This window comes from Lissotriton helveticus, chromosome 3_1 (genome assembly GCF_964261635.1).
Source record: "Lissotriton helveticus chromosome 3_1, aLisHel1.1, whole genome shotgun sequence".
Classification (NCBI taxonomy): domain Eukaryota; kingdom Metazoa; phylum Chordata; class Amphibia; order Caudata; family Salamandridae; genus Lissotriton; species Lissotriton helveticus.
Genome location: NC_136061.1, coordinates 358257933 through 358277191, shown reverse-complemented (window position 1 = coordinate 358277191; position 19259 = coordinate 358257933). Strand labels below are relative to the sequence as shown.

Here is a 19259-nt window from a genome sequence, read left to right as displayed (position 1 = left end):
ACGACCTTGTCAAAAGTAGACTTGAAGGACGAGTACTTTCATATTCCTGTTCACCCAGTACATCGCAAATACCTCAGATTTGTGATAGGAAAGAACCATTATCAATTCAAAGTACTTCCATTTGGAGTAACAACTGCACCTAGTGTTCACCAAATGCCTTGCAGAAGTAGCAGAACATCTACGAAGACCGCAAATCCATGTATTCCTATACCTAGACCATTAGCTCATACAAGCAATCACATATCTCAAATATGTACAACACACAAAAGCTACCATAGACCTTCTGTATCGGTTGGGATGTTCAGTCAATACACAAAAATCCCTTCTTCAACACACTCAAATACAAGCATATCTAGGAGCTATTCTAAACACTCTCCAATGGTTCTAGCATATCCCAGTGCAGCCAGGATTCACAATTTTCAAACACTGTTACTCCAGTTTCAAAACAACCAGTATCTACCAGTCGGAGCTTAGCTTTCATGCAGTTACTAGGGATATCTGAAAGAAACAGGTTAGTATTAGATTCCTTACCTTAGAATATCCCCAGGTGTCAGACTGGATCCGGAAACTTTTGCGTAGCAGTACCCCTGCGTGTTGGTAGGCGTCGTCTGCGGCTCCGCGTCAGTCATCGGCGTCGTAGGCGCTGGGATGACGTCGCCGAAGTACTTAGACGCCGCCCTCGCACGCTGACGTCAGTTCTTTTTTTTTTTTCGCGCAAGCAAGCGCCGATCCGGGAAAAAGTGGTACCCTTAGTCAATTTTTGACTAAACCTTTTCGATCATTTTTTATCTATTTCGAAGTCTGTACGACTCAGACGGTGCCGGTAGGGATGCACGGGTTCAAACCCTGCGCCGACTGCGACCGACTGATGTCGGTTACCGACCCCCATCGCCGGTGTCTTCATTGCCTAGGCCTCGACCACCACGACAAGGCCTGCTCCGACTAACGAGCCCTGACGTCTAAGGCTAGGCAGGAGCGGTCCCGCAAGCGCCTCGAGCTCCGGCAGTCGGCCCCGCGCCACTCGAGGTCCCGGTCCGCGAGGAGGTCGAAGGACCGGTCGCGGGGTCGGAGCCACCATGGCTCCGGGAGTCGTCCACGGTCTTCGGGCTCCTCAGGTAAGCACCAGGAGTCGAAAAGACCTCATCGCTCTTCCGACTCCCCCTGATGCTCGCGCGACGCGGCCGGTGGTTTGGGCTACGCCGGAGCCGCGGGCGTCTCGGTCTGCTTCATACCCGACGGTCCCTGGTCAGCACGCGACGCCGGAGGAGATCGAGGCCTTCCTCACGGCCATGAGGTCACTCACTCCTCCGTCGGGCTCCGCAACGCCTTCGGGCTCTGCGGTCCCGACTGGGAGTCCCAGCGGGTCGGGCGCTTCGGCCCTGACGCTTTCGGGTGCTTTGGTCCTGACGCCGCCGGTGACTTCGGTCCCGACGCCGCAGGATCCGGATCCGGGTCGCCGCCGGTCGACCTCACGAACTCGCCGGCGTCGGCCCTCAGGGTGCCCCCGATCCCTCCCTCGATTCTGGTCCGGCGCCGGACTGGCGCCGCTTGGCGCCGTATCCAACGCCGATGGGAGATTTCTACTTCATCCTTCGGTCCTGAGTCTCAGGAGATGGGTGGTGAGGGAGATTGGGAGGGGTCTGAAGACCCTCTGGCACGAGAGTGCCAGTCTTATCAGGACTGGTCAGGTGAGCTAGGGGACGCCAGTGGTCTGGACACCTCGCCAGACACTGGCTTTGTCTCCCCTCCTACCGTGGCTACGGAGGAGGGGGCTGCTTATATTGTGGTGTTGACGCGGGAAGCCAAGGCCATGGGTCTTGAGCTCCCTGTCGCGGCCGTGAGGACTAACCTCCTCACTGAGGTCCTTAAACCGAAGGCAAGCTCGGCCAAGCCTCTGCTGCCATTTAATGAGGCCTTGTCTGACGTTCTTCTGGGCACTTGGTCCAGGCCCGCTACAGGTCAGCCTGTAGATAGAAACGTGGGCAGACGCCACCGCCCGGCTCCGGGCCACCCTGCTTTCCTGTCCACCCACCCCACCCCCGAGAGCCTGGTCATCCAGGCCTCTAACTCCCAGACCGCATTCCCGACGGCTCCCCCCGATCGGGAATCCAAGAGGTATGAGCAGTACGGGAAGAAAGCTTTCTCCTCGCTGAGTTTGGGATTGCGGTCAGTCAACACCACATGCCTCTTGGGCCGCTACACCCACTCTCTGTGAGACACAGTTGCGGACGTGCTGCTACAATGTCCGGAGGAGGTCCGGATTAAACTCACCCAAGCTCTTGCGGATGGTCGAGATGCAGCACGGTACTCCATCCAGTGTGGGCTGGATACCACGGACTCATTGGGCAGAGCGATGGCAACAACGGTGGCGATTCGTCGCCACGCCTAGTTTTGGTCCACCAACTTCTCGGCTGATGTCCAGAACACTCTTATGGACATGCCGTTTGATGGCCGTCGCCTCTTTGGCGACAAGGCAGACCATGCGCTTGAGCGCTTCAAGGACTCGAGGGATACGGCCAAGTCCTTGGGCCTCTCGGCCCCGCGCCAGCCTTCGGCTGCCTTTCGCTCCTTTCGTGGCCAAGGAAGGTGTGCCCCCACATGTGCAACCAGCCTCGGACCGAACACTACCGTCCAGCGCGGTGGCATACGTGGAAACCGCCATGGCGGCGGTCGGGGACAACTGCGCGGCCAGTCCACACCTGCCCCTGCAACATCCGCCTCATAGCCTTCAGAGTCCGAGCTTTCATGCCCATTCGACGCCAGTGGGGGGCAGGGTCCGCCATCACCTCCTCCACTGGCGATCCATCACGTCTAACAAATCGTCCGAAGGGGCTACTCCCTCCCCTTCGAGGCGACCCCTCCAGCCATGCCACCGCAGTACCACCACGTGTCGGGGGATCACTTGGCACTTCTCCGAGAGGAAGTTGAGGCCCTCTTGGCCAAGGGGGCCATCGAGCGCATTCCTGGGCCAGAAGTAGGGTGTGGTTGTTACTCCCACTACTTTCTGGTACCCAAGAAGGGCAATGGGGGCCTACGCCCTATCTTGGACCTGCGGAAAGACAACGGCTTCCTCCGGCAAGAGAAGTTCAAGATGCTGACACTAGCTCAGGTCCTTGCTGCCCTGGACCCAGGAGACTGGATAATAGCGTTGGACTTGGTGGACGCTGATTTTCATATCCCCGGCCCACCGGCGTTACCTGCGGTTCACGGTAGGCCACGAGCACTTTCAGTTTACCGTGCTCCCCTTCAGCCTTACCAGTGCCCCACGGGTGTTCACAAAAGTGATGGCGGTGGTCTCAGCTCATCTGCGCAGGTTAGGGGTTTCAGTCTTCCCCTACCTCGATGACTGGTTGTTGAAGGCGGGCTCGCCCCAGACAGTCGTCAGCCACCTCCAGACTATGGCCGACCTCCCGCACCTCCTGGGGTTCTCCATCAATGTGCTAAAGTCACACCTGTGTCCCTCTCAGAAGCTCCTCTTCATCGGAGCGGTTCTAGACTCTGCGCAGTTTCGGGTTTATCCTCCCGAACAGCGGGTTCGGGATATTCAGGCTCTGATTCCGATCTTTCAGCCGTTATCCCGGGTCTCGGTCAGGTTGACACTGCGGCTTCTGGGGCTGATTGCCTCCTGCATCCTTCTGGTGCATCACGCCAGGTGGCGGATGCGGGCACTGCAGTGGGACCTGAAGTTTCAGTGGGCCCAGCATCAAGGCAACTTGTCCGACCATGTCTTGATCTCGGAGGGCACTGCAAAACAGTTGCAGTGGCGGCTCACGGACCGTGATTTGGTCAGCAGCACATCCCTCTCTCTACCCCAACCGGAGCACGTAGTTGTGACGGACGCGTCCCTCCAGGGCTGGAGGGGCCACATGGGAGAGGCGGAGATCAGAGGCCTCTGGTCTCCGGCGGAGTCCCGGCTCCATATCAACCTTCTGGAGCTGCGGGCGATCCGGCTTGCACTGAAGGCATTCCTCCCCTCTGTCCGGGGGAGTGTAGTGCAGGTGTTCACGGACAACACCACCGCCATGTGGTACTGCAACAAACAGGGCGGGGTGGGGTCGTGGACCCTATGCCAGGAGGCTCTGCGCCTCTGGCAGTGGCTGGAACATCAGTGTGTAACCCTGGTGGTTAACACCTGGCAGGTTCCCTGAACGCCAGGGCGGACGAACTCAGCCGTCGGTGCATGATGGATCACGAATGGCGTCTGAACTCGGACGTGGCGCAAGGCCTCTTTCAACAGTGGGGAGAGCCTTGGTTAGGTCTATTCGCCACCGAAGAGAACGCTCAATGTCATCAGTTCTGCGGGTTGGAATTTCTAAGGCGGCACTCGCTCGGCAACGCTTTTTGTCGCGAGCGTAGCTGCGGTCTGTTGTACGCCCTTCCGCCTATACCACTTCGGCCCAGAGTGCTGAAGAAGATCAGGCGCGACCGGGCCCAAGTTATCCTTGTGGCTGTGGACTGGGCACGAAGATATTGGTATCCCGAGCTACTCAGTATGTCTGTCGATCCCCCGATTCGTCTGCCTCTTCAGGAGGACCTTCTGTCGCAGCAGCAGGGGACGGTCCTCCACCCGAACCTGTCCAGTCTCCACCTCCATGCTTGGAGATTGAGCAGCGGCAGTTGAAGCCATTTGACTTGCCTCCTGAAGTTTGTACTGTGATTCTGGCAGCCAGGCGTTCCTCCACAAAATCGGTATACGCCTGCAGGTGGAACAGATTTGTGGCATGGTGCACAGCAAAGGCTGTTGATCCACTTTCTGCCCCCCTTTCTGAGGTTCTCCTCTTCCTTCTTTCTCTTGCCCAGCAGGGCTCTGCTCTGGGCACTATCAAGGGTTACCTTTCTGCCCTTTCCGCCTTCTTAAGGCTACCTGATCAGCCATCTTTGTTCAAGTCCCCAATTGTAAATAGGTTTTTGAAGGGCATCACACACATGTTCCCTCCTGTTCCTTTCGTGATGCCTCAGTGGGACTTGAGCTTTGTACTTACTTTTCTGATGTGTGCTCCCTTTGAGCCACTTCATAACTGTCCTCTCCATCTTCTTACTCTGAAGACTTCTTTCCTGGTTGCCATCACCTCTGCCAGGAGAGTGAGTGAGCTCCAGGCCCTTTCTTCCAAACCTCCTTTCCTTTCTGTCCATCCGGACAAGGTTGTGTTGCGGACAATGCCCTCTTTCCTGCCCAAGGTAGTCACAGCCTTCCACATCGGGCAGTCCATCACCTTTCCGCCTCCGCATCCCTCGAAAGAGGAAGAGAGGCTCCACTGTCTGGACCCAAAACGTGCGCTCTCTTACTATCTGGATCGCACACGCCAGTTCCGGGTGGATGACCAACTCTTTGTTGGTTACGTGGGCGCTAAGAAAGGACGGGCGGAGCACAAGCGGACCATCTCTCGGTGGATCGTATTGTGCATCCAGGCATGTTACTCTTTGGCTAAAAAGGAACCTCCTGTTGGGCTGAGGGCACACTCCACTCGCGCCACGGCGACTACTACTGCCCTGGGCCGAGGAGTCCCCTTGCAGGACATTTGTCAGGCAGCTACGTGGGCCTCCCTGCACACGTTCGCGAGACATTACTGCCTGGACAGTCAAGTCCGGAGGGATGGCTTCTTTGGCCGTCCCGTCCTCCAGGACTTTCTGGTGTGATTATTGGTTCGCAGACCCGCCACCGGGATTGGTATTGCTGGGGTATATATTCTAAGGTAAGGAATCTATCACTAACGTGTCTCTTTCAGATGCACAAGTTACTACTTGTGTAACGATATATCTGTAAGAGACATTAGTTAGTGATAGATTCCTTACCGACCCACGCATCCTCCCCGTTCTGCGAACCGATATCTAGGGTTAAGGTCATCCCCTTTCAGGGCCCTAGTGTCATGGCACCAGTGTTGGTTCTATCATGGCTCTGCGTATCTGGCACGAAAAAGCTGTGTATCAGAACTGACGTCATGATTCAGAAAAGGGGGTGGTGATGAACAGAGTGTCTGAATTAAGCAGACCACTCTTACCCAGTCCAAAGATCAGGGCTTGATCCATCACCGTTATTTAGCTCACTGCCCCATCCCAGCTCAGAACCTGGCTATATGCAAATTAGTCTGTCCCTGGCCCAGTGCATCATGGGAACAGGGCAGACCAAACTACCACGCCAATTCTTCACCAGAAAGGAGACAAGCTTCCGGGGACCGGTTTCTGCCATTTCAGGCGTCGTCGGCCCGGCTTGCTTGAATCCTGATGGAGCAGTGAGCAAGGGACTCATGTCTGAGTATACCCTTCCACGCTTATGGTGGACAAAATGATTCAGAAAAGGGGGTATCAGAACTGACGTCAGCACGCCGGGGCGGCGTCTAAGTACTCCGGCGACGTCATTCCGGTGCTAACGACGACGGACGCGGAGCCGCGGACGACACCTACCGACGCGCAGGGGTATTGCTACGCAAAAGTTTCCGGATCCAGTCTGACGCCTGGGGATATTCTAAGGTAAGGAATCTATCACTAACTAATGTCTCTTACAGATATATCGTTACACAAGTAGTAACTTGTGCTTTTCTTTCACAGTGTGATGAAGTCTTCACCAATTTTCGGCAGTGTCTACAACTTATTGGGTCACAGCAGGCCTTCCTAATAAATGTGATCTATTGAAAAGGTTTGCAGAGATAAAGCCCTGCAAGCCGTCTCCTCATTAAATTGACTTCCGGTCTATGCTGCATGGATCTCAACCGAAACACACCGCTGCAGTTTAAGCCCTCTAGGGTGCCCTAATTCAGTATAAGCCACCTGTGTACCTCATCAACGCAAATGCCAGCCAAACCACAATCGATAACCAGAATCAGCTAGCTCCCCAGCAGCTTGGGTCCCAGCAAGTGTGGCCAAAGCTTATATGCTGCGCAAATAAATGATGGACACAATCCTGAACAAATCAAACATTCACCCCAGTCAAGAGATCTGTGTTAAATCCATTGTTCTTTTGTTCACACTGTCACCCCAGTTTGGACCCAGCCATGAGCAAATCATTCTTGACCCTGCTCCTCATGGGAACAGTCGAGCCCGCCCAAACTGCCAAGCCAGTTCCACTCTGGACTGGAAACAAGCATCCTGGACCAGTTTCAGGGTATCACTCCTTATCAGGCAGGCTAGCTTGAGTCCAGTGGCACAGCAAGCTAGGGACCCAAATCTGAACATTCCATCCCACTTAAGGCAAACATTATTTGCAAAGAAGTGATGGACGGAATGCTGAACAAATCAAACATTCAACCCCAGTCAAGAGTTATGGGTTAAGTCCAACGTCCTTTATGCAGCATGGCAACCAGGAGCAGAAGGCCGACCCGGTCCCCTGTTCCAGAGCTCCTTCCCTAAACTATACCTTTTGGTTCCCATTTGGCACAACTTCAGTACACCTTGTAAGTCCCTAGTAAATGGTACCCCTGGTGCCTTGGGCATTGACACTACAGATGGACACCGAGGGTAGGAACTCGAATTGTGCTACCCATGGGTACCCTCACCTAGGCCATGCATGCTGCCATTGCAGACTGTGTGCCTTGGTGCAGACAAAACTGAAGAGTCGACATGGCACATATCCCTCCATGGGATATAGCTAAGACACCCCTCTAGCAGGCTTTAGCCTTAAGACAGGATGCAGTATATCCCCTGTAAGGGCATGTCTGCATAAGCAGATGTGTCACTGCATATATCCAAGTTGATTCTTGGATATTGTAAGTGAACAGGTAAGCCATAGAGAGTGCATGGGCTGGGCAGTCATCATTATGAGTTCACAAGCTCCATGATGGCTTTGTTGTGTTATGGTATGTTTGGTACCATACATCTCTTAATAAACCTGCACTGATTCCAGTGTCAGATGTATTAATAATTGCACACACAGGTCCCTTTACAAGGGTCCTCTGAACTCTGCCAACTTCTAATGTGTTCCTGACTGGTCTCAACCAGCCTGCCACTACTAGACATGTTTCTGGACCCCTGTGGTGAGAGCCACATAGTCGACCAACGGCTGGGGTACTGCTGAAGAAAATATTCTCCCGATCCAGTCTGACGCCTGGGGGTAATTCTAAGGTGAGGGCTCTATAACTAATATATGTCTCTTAGAGATATATTGTTACCGAAGGTAAGTAACTTGTTCTTTAATGGCCCGAAATGTAGTATTTAGGTGGAACCCCTGAGCTCTGATTTTAAGATTCGACAGACACAAGAAGACCAAGGACAAAGAAGAGCAGCTGACCCAGAGAACAGAGCGCCTGTTCTCTGCCTGAAGAATCAAGAAACACAGAAACCTGTCTTGTCCTGCTGGTGAGAGACCTCTGCAAACCCCTGGGGCCGTCCGGCACTTCGCCAAATTGCCTAAGAACTCCCTTGGAGTAGAGGAGCTACTCCCCAGCATCGTAGGCACTTAAACTCCAGAGTCCAAACACTCAACTTGCCGCTCCCTGGCCTGCCGATGGTGCAACTGCCCAGGAGAAGGTTCAGAAGAACTAAAAGATCAGCTCTGCCTCTTCACCATGTTTGGAGGCTCCAGGATCTTACGAAGCTGAGCAGCACCAACACCGGGGTACTGGATTCCTTGCAACCCATGGCCGACTACAAGTCTCCAAGTCGGACTCCAACTGTCTTAGGACCAAGCACCCGTCGAGGACGTCCACAACCCTGAGACGCACTCATTGAGTGGCCTAGCTATCCTGCACCAGCCCCTCTAAGTTGTTTGCCCCTGACCGCGAGGTGCCCTTCGTGCACTAGAGTTTGGATCACCTGTTTGCCCTGCACCTAGCCCCAAGGGGTGGAGAATCTCCAAAATCTCTATGCTCCTGTGGTCTTAGCGACCTCTATACTCTTTTTTTTTTTTTTTTTTTAACAGTTTTTATTAATTTTGTGCACAAAACAGACAATTTCAATTCTCAGATCATCCCACTCATATTCCGTTTCTCCCCGCCTTGCACACACATACCCGTTCGACAAATCCTAAACATAACATCCCACCTCCCTCTCTACCTCCACCCCCCCCTTGTCAGTGTGCCTCACATCCCCAATTACGGTTCGATTGGTCCAACATTGCAACAGCGGGTGGCACTCCCCTTCATTCACCGCCCACATAGAATTCCAGGTATAATCCAGCATTGCCAAATTCCAGTATCACAACCCCGGAGCCCGGTAACCCCCTCAATCCGCCCCCTCCCTGCCTCCGGTTCTCAGTTTAACTCCTTCCCTCCATCCCTGCGGCCTCCACCCCACTCTGTCCCGCGCCCCCTGCCCTATTCTCCAGCTCGCCAGTCTCCCCACCATCATCAGCCTCCATTAGCGACTGCAACTCTATCACTAGTGCGCTCCACGCCCTAGCTGTCTCCATCGCTTTATCATTAGCTGCGCGCCTAGCTAATTGCAATCAGAGAGTGCTCTCAGATGAGGCCCATTGCAGGAAACACCTCCGCCACCTCAGGAAGTTGGGTCCCCCTCTAGATTTCCAGTGTAGGGTAAGTTCCCTTTTGGCCATTATGAACCCCAAATCATAAAATTTACTAGTGACCTTAGTGGCAAGAGTATGGGGAAACCAAAGTAGCAGGCATGCACCCGCGTCTGCATCAATCTGCCGACCCGTGACCTCGTTCAGGCAAGCGAAAACATCCATCCAGTACGTGCCGAGCCCCGTGCAGGACCAGAACATATGTGCAAAGTCAGCGTCCCCCGCAGCGCAGCGTGGACAGGGCGACTGCGCTCCTCCAAAGATTCGATGGATCCTGGCAGGTGTCCAATATGCCCTATGGAGTGTATAATATTGAACCAGCTGGAACCGGACATTTCGGGTGCCCTTCCAGGCCCTACGTACTAGCTGGGGCCAAGTCGTCTCCGGTATCTGCCGTCCGAGGTCAGCCTCCCAGCGCTCCCGCAGCCCATCAAGGGGAGGGGGTTCAGCCAGCGCCAGTCTCCTATATAATGCGACCTCTATACTCTTGAGTGTCCTAGGACTTGTCTACAAGCCCCCTGTACAACCTGTTTTTAGGTGGCCCCCCTTCTTTGTAGGGTGCTAGCTACTTACTCTCCCAGATCCCAGCCAAATTCTGGATACTCCAGAGAAACTGCTGGTAGACTTTTGGACCCTGGCTCCCTAACATTCCAATTCTGGAAGGTGAACCCCTAAGTCCTACTGCACTGTGATTTATTGCATTCTATATTTTTCTTCCTAGGATAACATTGTGCATAATTACGCACAACTGTATAGTACCTGTACATACCTTGCTTATTGCTGAAACTTACATTCTTACCTGTAACTGAAGATCTTGGTTCAAAATATGTATAAAAAAGACTTGCTATTATTTTTATAAATTGATCTAGATTTCCTTCTTGAGTGTGTTCACTTATTACCTCTGTGAGTACAATAAATGCTTAGCACTACCCTCTGATAAGCCTAACTGCTCGCCCATACTAGAACAAAATGGTGCATTAGTATAATCTACTTTTGCTTCTGTAAACCGATATTGGTCTCTCCAACCTCTCTGCACAGTGTACCCCATTGTGGAGCACCATATAGAGAAGTGGGTTTCCTACACTGGCTAACCACATCTACCAGCGAGGACACAAGACCCTCTCTGTACCTCACCACGTCTCACTCCCAGCTGCTCCACTGCACGTCATGCTTGAGTAGATTTTCGGAACTTGAGCAATCCACCAGAAATATTGTTACCCTCATCCAAAAGGGCATACTACTGACACATAATCTACGCACAGCATGTGAATCTAGAATAGGTTAATGCCCAAAGAAACTAGTTAGTTACCTACCCGTAACAATAGCTTTGCTACTTGAAAAGTTTCTAGCTTAACATGTAACCTTCTGCCTCTCAGTTGAAGGAAGGTAGTGGTCAATAAAAAAAATCCATCTATAATGTAAGTTACACACTTTGACTTTGTGAGTTTATGGTTGCTGTTAAAGTGATCCAACTGTCAATGCCCTTCCAGAACCAACCTACTTTTTAACTTTTTGTGACGATCGTTACATAATTTTATGATAGTGGTGTTATTGTGATACTCTGTAATATCTTTGTTAAATTATTTATGAAGTAAACTATTACAAATATTATGCCAATTAAACAATGTATCCGTTTCTTTCATGTTTATTCAGGAATATCTAAAGCTTTAAAATGGTTTACAAAGGCAGCTCTAATCTGTGTTTTTCCACAGTGCACATCATTTACGTTTTTTTTGCTTTGCATGTCTGTGTTTATTTCAGGAGCTGAATAAGCGTCAGACTCAGAAGGATTTGGAACATGCTATGTTGCTGAGACAGCATGAGTCCATGCAGGAGCTGGAGTTTCGCCACCTCAACACCATACAGAGAATGCGTTGTGAGTTAATAAAACTTCAGCACCAGACAGAGCTCACCAACCAGATGGAGTATAACAAACGCCGGGAGAGAGAGCTGAGACGAAAGCATGTAATGGAGGTTCGACAGCAGCCGAAAAGCCTCAAGGTAGCCTTTCATAGAATGCATATTTGTGCTTTTAATGGGATGCCAATTACATATTTACTTTAGTGTTATCCATCCACGGCTGACCCTTTTCTTTATTAATATAGCTTCTGCAGATTTACAGACTTGAGGATGAAGTATGTCGTTCTTGTATTGTCTCACTTTCTAGTCTCTCTAGAGCATGGAAAGCCCCTACAACAGACCTTGATAACTGTTCAAAATAACCTCACCTTGATAGGGTCTACAATAGCATGTGTTTGTGTATTTGTAAAAAAAAAAGTGGATGGCCTTAAACCCCACCTCACATTGGCATTAGATTCTCCAAGAAGGTAAATATGTCTCCATGACAAATATATCTGATAGAAACAGGTTAGTGTTAGATTCCTTACCTTATAGTATCCCCAGGCATCAGGCTGGTTAAGGAAAGTTTTCTTCAGCAGTACCCTTGTAAATGTAATGTCTTGGTACTTATAGAGCGCACTGTCACCAGACGGTCACCTTGCGGTGTCGCCTATTCGGCTTCCTGGCGCTGATACTCATACCGCTGTGGTACCCCTCCTGGCTTTCACTGTGAAGTGTCCACTCCTGGGCACCCCCAGGGTGAAGCCAGGCATCCTTAGCGCTGTTGGGGCCAGTGTGGAGGCTAAGCAAGCTATTGTCCAGAGTTGCAGCGTGGGGCCCGTGATTAGAATAGGCACCGAGGCGAGAATTAACAGGTCTGAGGAAATTGAGCCCGAGACCCCGCCGAGGCGGGAATCGAACCCTGGTCCCTGGCCAGAGCTCTGCATCAGGGTCTGCCGCTCTAACCATTGAGCCACACTCCTCCTTGCGCGTCGGTAGGCGTTGTAGGAGAGTGGGGTCTGCAATCCCATGGCCACCCCAGATTTTTGCTTTTTGCTTCACTGGTTTACGACTTTCCCTGGCTGTGGGCCTGCTAATCAGATCAAGGAAAAACCAAAGGTCATGCAATCTGGATTAGCTACGCTGTAGTTCCACCATAGGAGATAAATAAATGTCTCCCCTGTGTGTATTCCACGCAGCCCACTTACGGTCCCACTTCTTAGGGCATCCTCTGTGTTTAAAAACATCTGTTCGAGGCATGTGGGCTGCTAAATTCATATCTTAGCATTAGATCGCCGCCTAGTGTTGGGCTCGGATGATTGCACATTGTTGTCCTGGAAGAGTCTTCGAAGTATCCTGAGATAGGTGGCTCCTCCCCTGGACTACAGTGCGCATGGGCATCGGCTCCATCCCCAGATTGTTTTTTTCCGCCATTGGGTTCGGATGTGGTTTCGACGTCTTACTGTCGGAACCAAGTAAAACTATCTTTTACCGGCCAAAAGGCCTCGATTTTCTTGCGTCGGTATTGTCTGCGCTCGGTCTCGAGTCTTCCGTCTCTTGAAGCCGGAATAAGCGGAGTTTTCTTCGCTTTCTGTACTTTGAGGCCTTCTCATCGCGACACGACAGCAAGCCTTTACGGACATGGAGCGGAGCCCGTTCAAGTACTGCCCGCTCTGTGGGTCTAAGTACCCACACATCGATCTACACCCTGTGTGTAACAAGTGCCTTTCACCGGACCACGACGACGGCAAGTGCAAGGCCTGTGCAGTTCCGCTCCAAGAAAACTCTCAAGCTTCGGCGCGCGGTGCGCTTGGAAGCTAGGCAAGCGGCCCCGGATCCGGAGAACATCTTCGGCGACACGGAAGAAGAGGTCCAGGGTCACCTTCTACAAATCTCCCCCTCACAGTCGGAGGTCGAGGCGGATCCGGGTGACGACGACGGAGTCGCGGGTCCGGTCCTCGAGTACGTCGAAGAGGTAGGAGACGACGATGAAATTTATGGGGCCGCGGCGGACAGCTCTGCGGACGAGCTCTGCCCCGAAAGTTTCGAGGACGACCGGGACACGGGATCGCCTGTCGGCCTTACCCTGGACCCGTTGCCGCAAGCCACAGCCCCGCCTTCAGGCCCGGCTTCGGACTCACTTGCTGGGCACGATGTTTCGAAACCGAAACTGAAACCGTCGGGGTCGTCAACACCTAAAATGGCCGACCCGAAATCGAAACTGAAACCAAAGGACTCGAGTGTTCCTAAGATGGCTGCCGTGCCTGTGAAGAAGTCGGTGCCCGTCACCCCGTCGGCTCCGTCGACCTCCGGTCCGCAGAAGCCGAGGAAGTCGGTCGATTCCGACGCTCCGAAATCGAAGCCGACGCCCGATGAAGGGGCCCCCAAGAAAGATAGTCGGCTCGGATCAACGGCTCCGGCGCCGTCCAAGCCCGCCAAGGTCGGCTCCAAAGAGGCTACGCCCAAGAAGTCGGCGCCCCGGCCTCAAGATTCGGAGGACCCGAAGAAGGTTTCCGCGCCCAAACCGCACAAGGCCCGCGAGGGCGTCGGATCCGAGGGACCGCTCAAAGCATCCTTGTCGGCGACAAAACCAACTGGCAGTGTACCGTCCCCTATTGCGGAGTCACTGCAGAGAATCAGGGAGAAGGCCCTTGCTCCATCGGCTCCGATGCCATCACCGCAGCCGCAAAAGGACGCTCCGGCTAAGCCTTCGGGGAAACTCCTTTTTCTCTTGCCACCTAAGGAGGCGCCGAAAGCGTTTTCGACGAAGTCGGCTCCGAAGCAGGTTTCCTCACTGCCAGACCCTCTTCCACGTCGTGTACTCGAATCGGTGGACGATTCAGAGCATTTCATCGATGCTGCCACCGGCAAGCTGACCCTCTATAAACGGAAGATCACTTCGGAGCCGGTGGACCCCTACGTCATCCCGTTGAAGAAGAAGAGGGTGCCCCTTGACGCCGTAGGCCTCACGGAGCCGATTCAGCCTCCTCCAAGACGGAGCCCTACTCCCTCCCCAGAACACTCTGTGGGTGAGGAAGATGATGAGGATGAACAGTACAATTTCCCCATCGATGACCCTGATGTACAACCAGATTCATACGACGACTCTGGTGACCAAAACACCCAGGGGGCGGGCCAAGACCCGCAGACCTTTAATGCACGTGCATCCCCGACTGAGGACTCAGCAGGATTTCATGCACTAATTGAACGGGCGGCGGCCAATCATGATGTGGACATGCATGCCGACCCGGTTGAGGAAGACTTCCTTTTTGACACCTTTGCCATATCTGAGAGGACAGTAAAAACACTTCCTATGCTGAAAGGTGTTCTCAAACATGCTGGAGACATTTTTAAGGAGCCTACGAGGGCTAGAGTGGTCAACCCTCGCATTGAAAAGAAGTACAGGCCTGCTCCTGCGGACCCCGTCTACATCCGGGGACAGTTGCCACTGGACTCTCTTGTGGTTGCCAATGCCAGGAAACGTGCCAACTCCCAGACAACGGGTGAAGCTCCTCCCCCGGACAAGGAGTCCAAAGTGCTTGAGGCAGGAGGCAAAAGAGTGGCTGCACAGGCGGCAAACTTTTGGCGCATCGCAAATACACAGGCGCTCCTGGCGCGTTATGATAGGGCGCACTACGACACCCTAGAACAAATTATACAACACCTGCCCCCACAGTTCCAAGAAGGCACCAAGATGCTTATTGAGGAAGGGAAGCTAATATCAAACGCAGCCATCAAGTGTGCACTTGACGCTGCGGACACAGCTGCTAGGGCTATCAACACTAGCGTTATGCTGAGAAGACAAGCCTGGCTCCGCATCTCAGGGTTCAAGCAGGATATTCAGACGACAATTCTGAATCAGCCGGTCAATCCTGATAGTCTGTTTGGTCCGGATGTTGACACCACCTTAGAGAAGATAAAGAAGGACACGGAAACTGCTAAATCTATGGGGGCTCTGCAGTCCCAACAGTTTCGTGGCGGCAATTTTCGTCGCTCAGGTGCACGTGGAGTCACCAGAGGACAGATGGGTCAACAATCCCAGTTCTCCAAAGGTGGGGCGCAAGCCTCGTTCACTAAGCAGACCAAGGGAGGTTATAGGAACAACAGCAACAGAGGTCGCGGCAGAGGAAACAACAGCTCCCGCACCTCTACTCCGAGCAAACAGTGACTCTCTGTCACTGCCCCCCGACCACCTAACACCTGTCGGGGGGAGACTGCAGCAGTTCCTGCCCGTCTGGAGAAACATCACCACAGACAGGTGGGTGCGACAATTAGTTCAGTATGGTTATTGCCTAGAGTTGAAGTCCACTCCACCCAACATCCCACCAAGGCAAAGGCCTATGTCCGCAGAGCACTTGCACTTATTGCAGCAGGAAGTAGTGGCGATGCTGCAAAAAGGCGCAATCGAGCTCGTGCCGGTGGGGGAGGAAGGCACAGGGGTATATTCCCTGTACTTCCTTATTCCAAAGAAGGACGGTTCTCTCAGGCCCATTCTCGATCTACGTCCCCTCAACCTGTACATACTATCGGAACATTTCCACATGCTTACACTGCAGCAGATTCTTCCCTTGCTAAACCAGGGAGACTTCTTAGCAACCTTAGATCTCAAGGATGCTTATTTCCATATTCCACTACACCCGTCACACAGGAAATATCTCAGGTTCACTATTCAAGGCAGGCACTACCAGTTCAAAGTCCTACCCTTCGGAGTCACAACAGCCCCGAGGGTGTTCACCAAGTGTCTAGCGACAGTGGCGGCGCACCTCAGGAGGCAGAATATCCATGTCTACCCCTACCTAGACGACTGGCTCGTACAAGCCAAGTCGGAGCAACAGTGCGCCGCAGACATGTCGACTACAATTCGCCTGCTTCACGATCTGGGTTTCTCCCTGAACTACCCAAAATCGCATCTCCAGCCGGCACATGTCCGGCAGTTCCTGGGTGCTACGATCAACACCCTGACAGCCATGGCTCAGCCAAACCAAGTCAGAATCGACAGCATTCAGTCGCTGATCCAACGATTCAGACCACAACACTCCCTGCCAGCGAGAGTGTTCATGCAGTTGATAGGCATGATGGCCTCCTGCATCTTCATAGTCCCTCACGCACGGTTGCATATGCGCCCGCTCCAGGAGTGCTTAGCGAATCAGTGGACACAGGCTCGTGGGCAATTGACAGACCTAGTGTTGGTTACCAGTCGGGCATACGACTCTCTGCATTGGTGGACTCCACACAACCTTTGCAAGGGCCGACTGTTCCAAGAGCCTGTGCCGCAGATTATCCTGACAACGGACGCATCTCTCCAGGGATGGGGAGCTCATGTGCTCACTTACACAGTGCAGGGACTATGGACGACGCAGCAACAGAAGATGCACATCACCTATCTGGAACTGATGGCAATCTTCATGGCGCTCAAGTCCTTCATTGTACATCTGAGCAACAAGGTCGTGCTAGTCCGGACGGACAACATGACCGCGATGTACTACATTCAAAAGCAGGGAGGCACCCACTCGCCACAGCTGTCTCATCTGGCTCAGAGCATGTGGAAGTGGGCCATTCAGAGGAACATCTTCCTCATGGCAGAACACCTCCCGGGCAAGGACAATCAGATGGCGGATCTGCTCAGCAGATACAGCCATCAGATGCACGAGTGGGAGATACACCCTTCTGTTCTCCACCCGTTCTTCCAAAAGTGGGGTCATCCGGAGATAGACCTGTTCGCAACAAAGGAGAACGCAAAATGCCGACTCTTTGCCGCCAGGTTCCCTCACCCACAGTCGCAGGGGAATGCGATATGGATGAACTGGTCAGGCAAATTTGCATACGCTTTTCCGCCAGCCCCTCTAATACCGCTGGTCGCAAGAAAGCTAAGGCAGCACTCCATGACTCTCGTCCTGGTTGCTCCAACGTGGGCGCGCCAAGCTTGGTACACCACGTTCCTCGAACTCTCGGTGGTGCCGCATCAAAGACTGCGCCTCACACCCAGTCTTTTGACGCAGAACCATGGAGACATTCAGCATCCAGATCCACGACAGCTCAACCTGGCGATCTGGCTCCTGAAGTCCTAGAGTTTGGATACCTTAACCTACCTCCAGAATGCATGAGTATCATCAAGGAGGCGAGGAAACCTACTACTAGAGCATGCTATGCTGCTAAGTGGAAGCGTTTTGTCATCTACTGTACGTCCAATGACATCAACCCGCTAGATGCATCTATTCCCAACATCATCTGTTATCTGTTACATCTCTACAAGTGCAATCTGGCGTACACTTCCATTAGGATACATCTCTCAGCCATAGCGGCTTATCTTCAGAACAGGCAGCACCTCTCTGTCTTCAGGGTGCCCGCCATTAAAGCCTTCCTTGAAGGTCTGAAGAGAGTCATTCCCCCAAGGACTCCACCAGCTCCGGTGTGGAACCTCAACGTCGTTCTCACCAGACTGATGGGGCCACCATTTGAGCCACTGCACTCGTGTGAGCTCCAATTCCTTACGTGGAAAGTGGCCTTTCTGATAGCTATTACGTCTCTGAGGCGTGTCAGTGAGCTGCAAGCGCTCACCATACAAGAGCCGTTCATTCAAATTCACCCAAATAGGGTGGTGCTACGCACTAACCCTAAATTCCTTCCTAAGGTGGTGTCACAGTTTCATCTTAATCAAACTATTGACTTGCCAGCATTCTTTCAAAACCCGCAAACGGTGGCGGAAAGAATGCTCCATACCTTAGATGTACGGAGGGCGTTGATGTACTACATAGACAGAACACAACCCTTTAGAAAGACAAAACAACTCTTTGTTGCCTTCGCACCACAACACAAAGGCAACCCAATTTCTAAAGCAGGGATAGCCAGGTGGATTGTTAAGTGCATCCAGATATGTTATCAGAAAGCCAAGCGCACTTTAACAATACCCCCCAGAGCGCACTCCACACGCAAACTGGGGGCATCCATGGCTTTCCTAGGGAACATTCCTTTAGAGGATATTTGCAGAGCAGCCACGTGGGTCACACCACATACCTTCACAAAACACTACTGTGTTGATGTGCATTCCAAGCAGCAAGCAGCTGTAGGACAGGCTGTTCTCAAGACACTTTTTCAGGTTTCTGCAGCTGGCACGGGCAACCGCCGCTGATGGAGGGACTGCTATGTATTCTATGCTAAGATATGAATTTAGCAGCCCACATGCCTCGAACTGAATATGCTACTTACCAGTATGCATCTGTTCTTGGCATGTAGGGCTGCTAACATTCATATCGCCCGCCCTCCTCCCCGGTGCCTGTCGCAGCTGCAGATATACTATTGTATTTATTCATTAGCATGGACATCCTTTACACTTTCACTCCATCTCCTGCCACAATGGCGAAAAACAATCTGGGGATGGAGCCGATGCCCATGCGCACTGTAGTCCAGGGGAGGAGCCACCTATCTCAGGATACTTCGAAGACTCTTCCAGGACAACAATGTGCAATCATCCGAGCCCAACACTAGGCGGCGATCTAATGCTAAGATATGAATGTTAGCAGCCCTACATGCCAAGAACAGATGCATACTGGTAAGTAGCATATTCATTCTCTACTATCATGACTCTGTCCATATCGGCTGTAGGAGAGTGGGGTCTGCAATCCCATGGCCACCCCAGATTTTTGCTTTTTGCTTCACTGGTTTACGACTTTCCCTGGCTGTGGGCATGCTAATCAGACCCACAGCCTTAGCTGTTCTCTCTCTAAATTGACAAGCATGTACCTTAGGTGCATTTACCAATTGGTACTGGGCCACCTTATCAGTCCCTGTACAGTATACCTTAGGTATCCAGGGCATAGGTGTACCCAGGGCCTACCAGGGGCTGCAGCATGTATTATGCCACCCCTGGCTGGCCACCCAAATCTGACACAACTGGCTGCACGACAGCTGGGGCAAGGTGGTGTAAACACCCTTTGCTTTAGATATAGTATTCCTATATCTAACTCTA

At 52.5% G+C, this 19259-nt stretch overlaps 1 protein-coding gene across 2 annotated transcripts in view; it reads left to right on the top strand.

The window, feature by feature from the left end:
• The window catches only part of TAOK1 (TAO kinase 1), a 1359031-nt gene that overhangs the window by 1079727 nt on the left and 260045 nt on the right, over nucleotides 1–19259 (top strand). For both annotated transcript variants that reach the window (XM_078680056.1, XM_078680057.1), the window contains exon 17: nucleotides 11216–11455. In XM_078680056.1, coding sequence (XP_078536182.1) covers nucleotides 11216–11455 — 240 coding nt within the window. The remainder of the gene's footprint in view (nucleotides 1–11215; nucleotides 11456–19259) is intronic.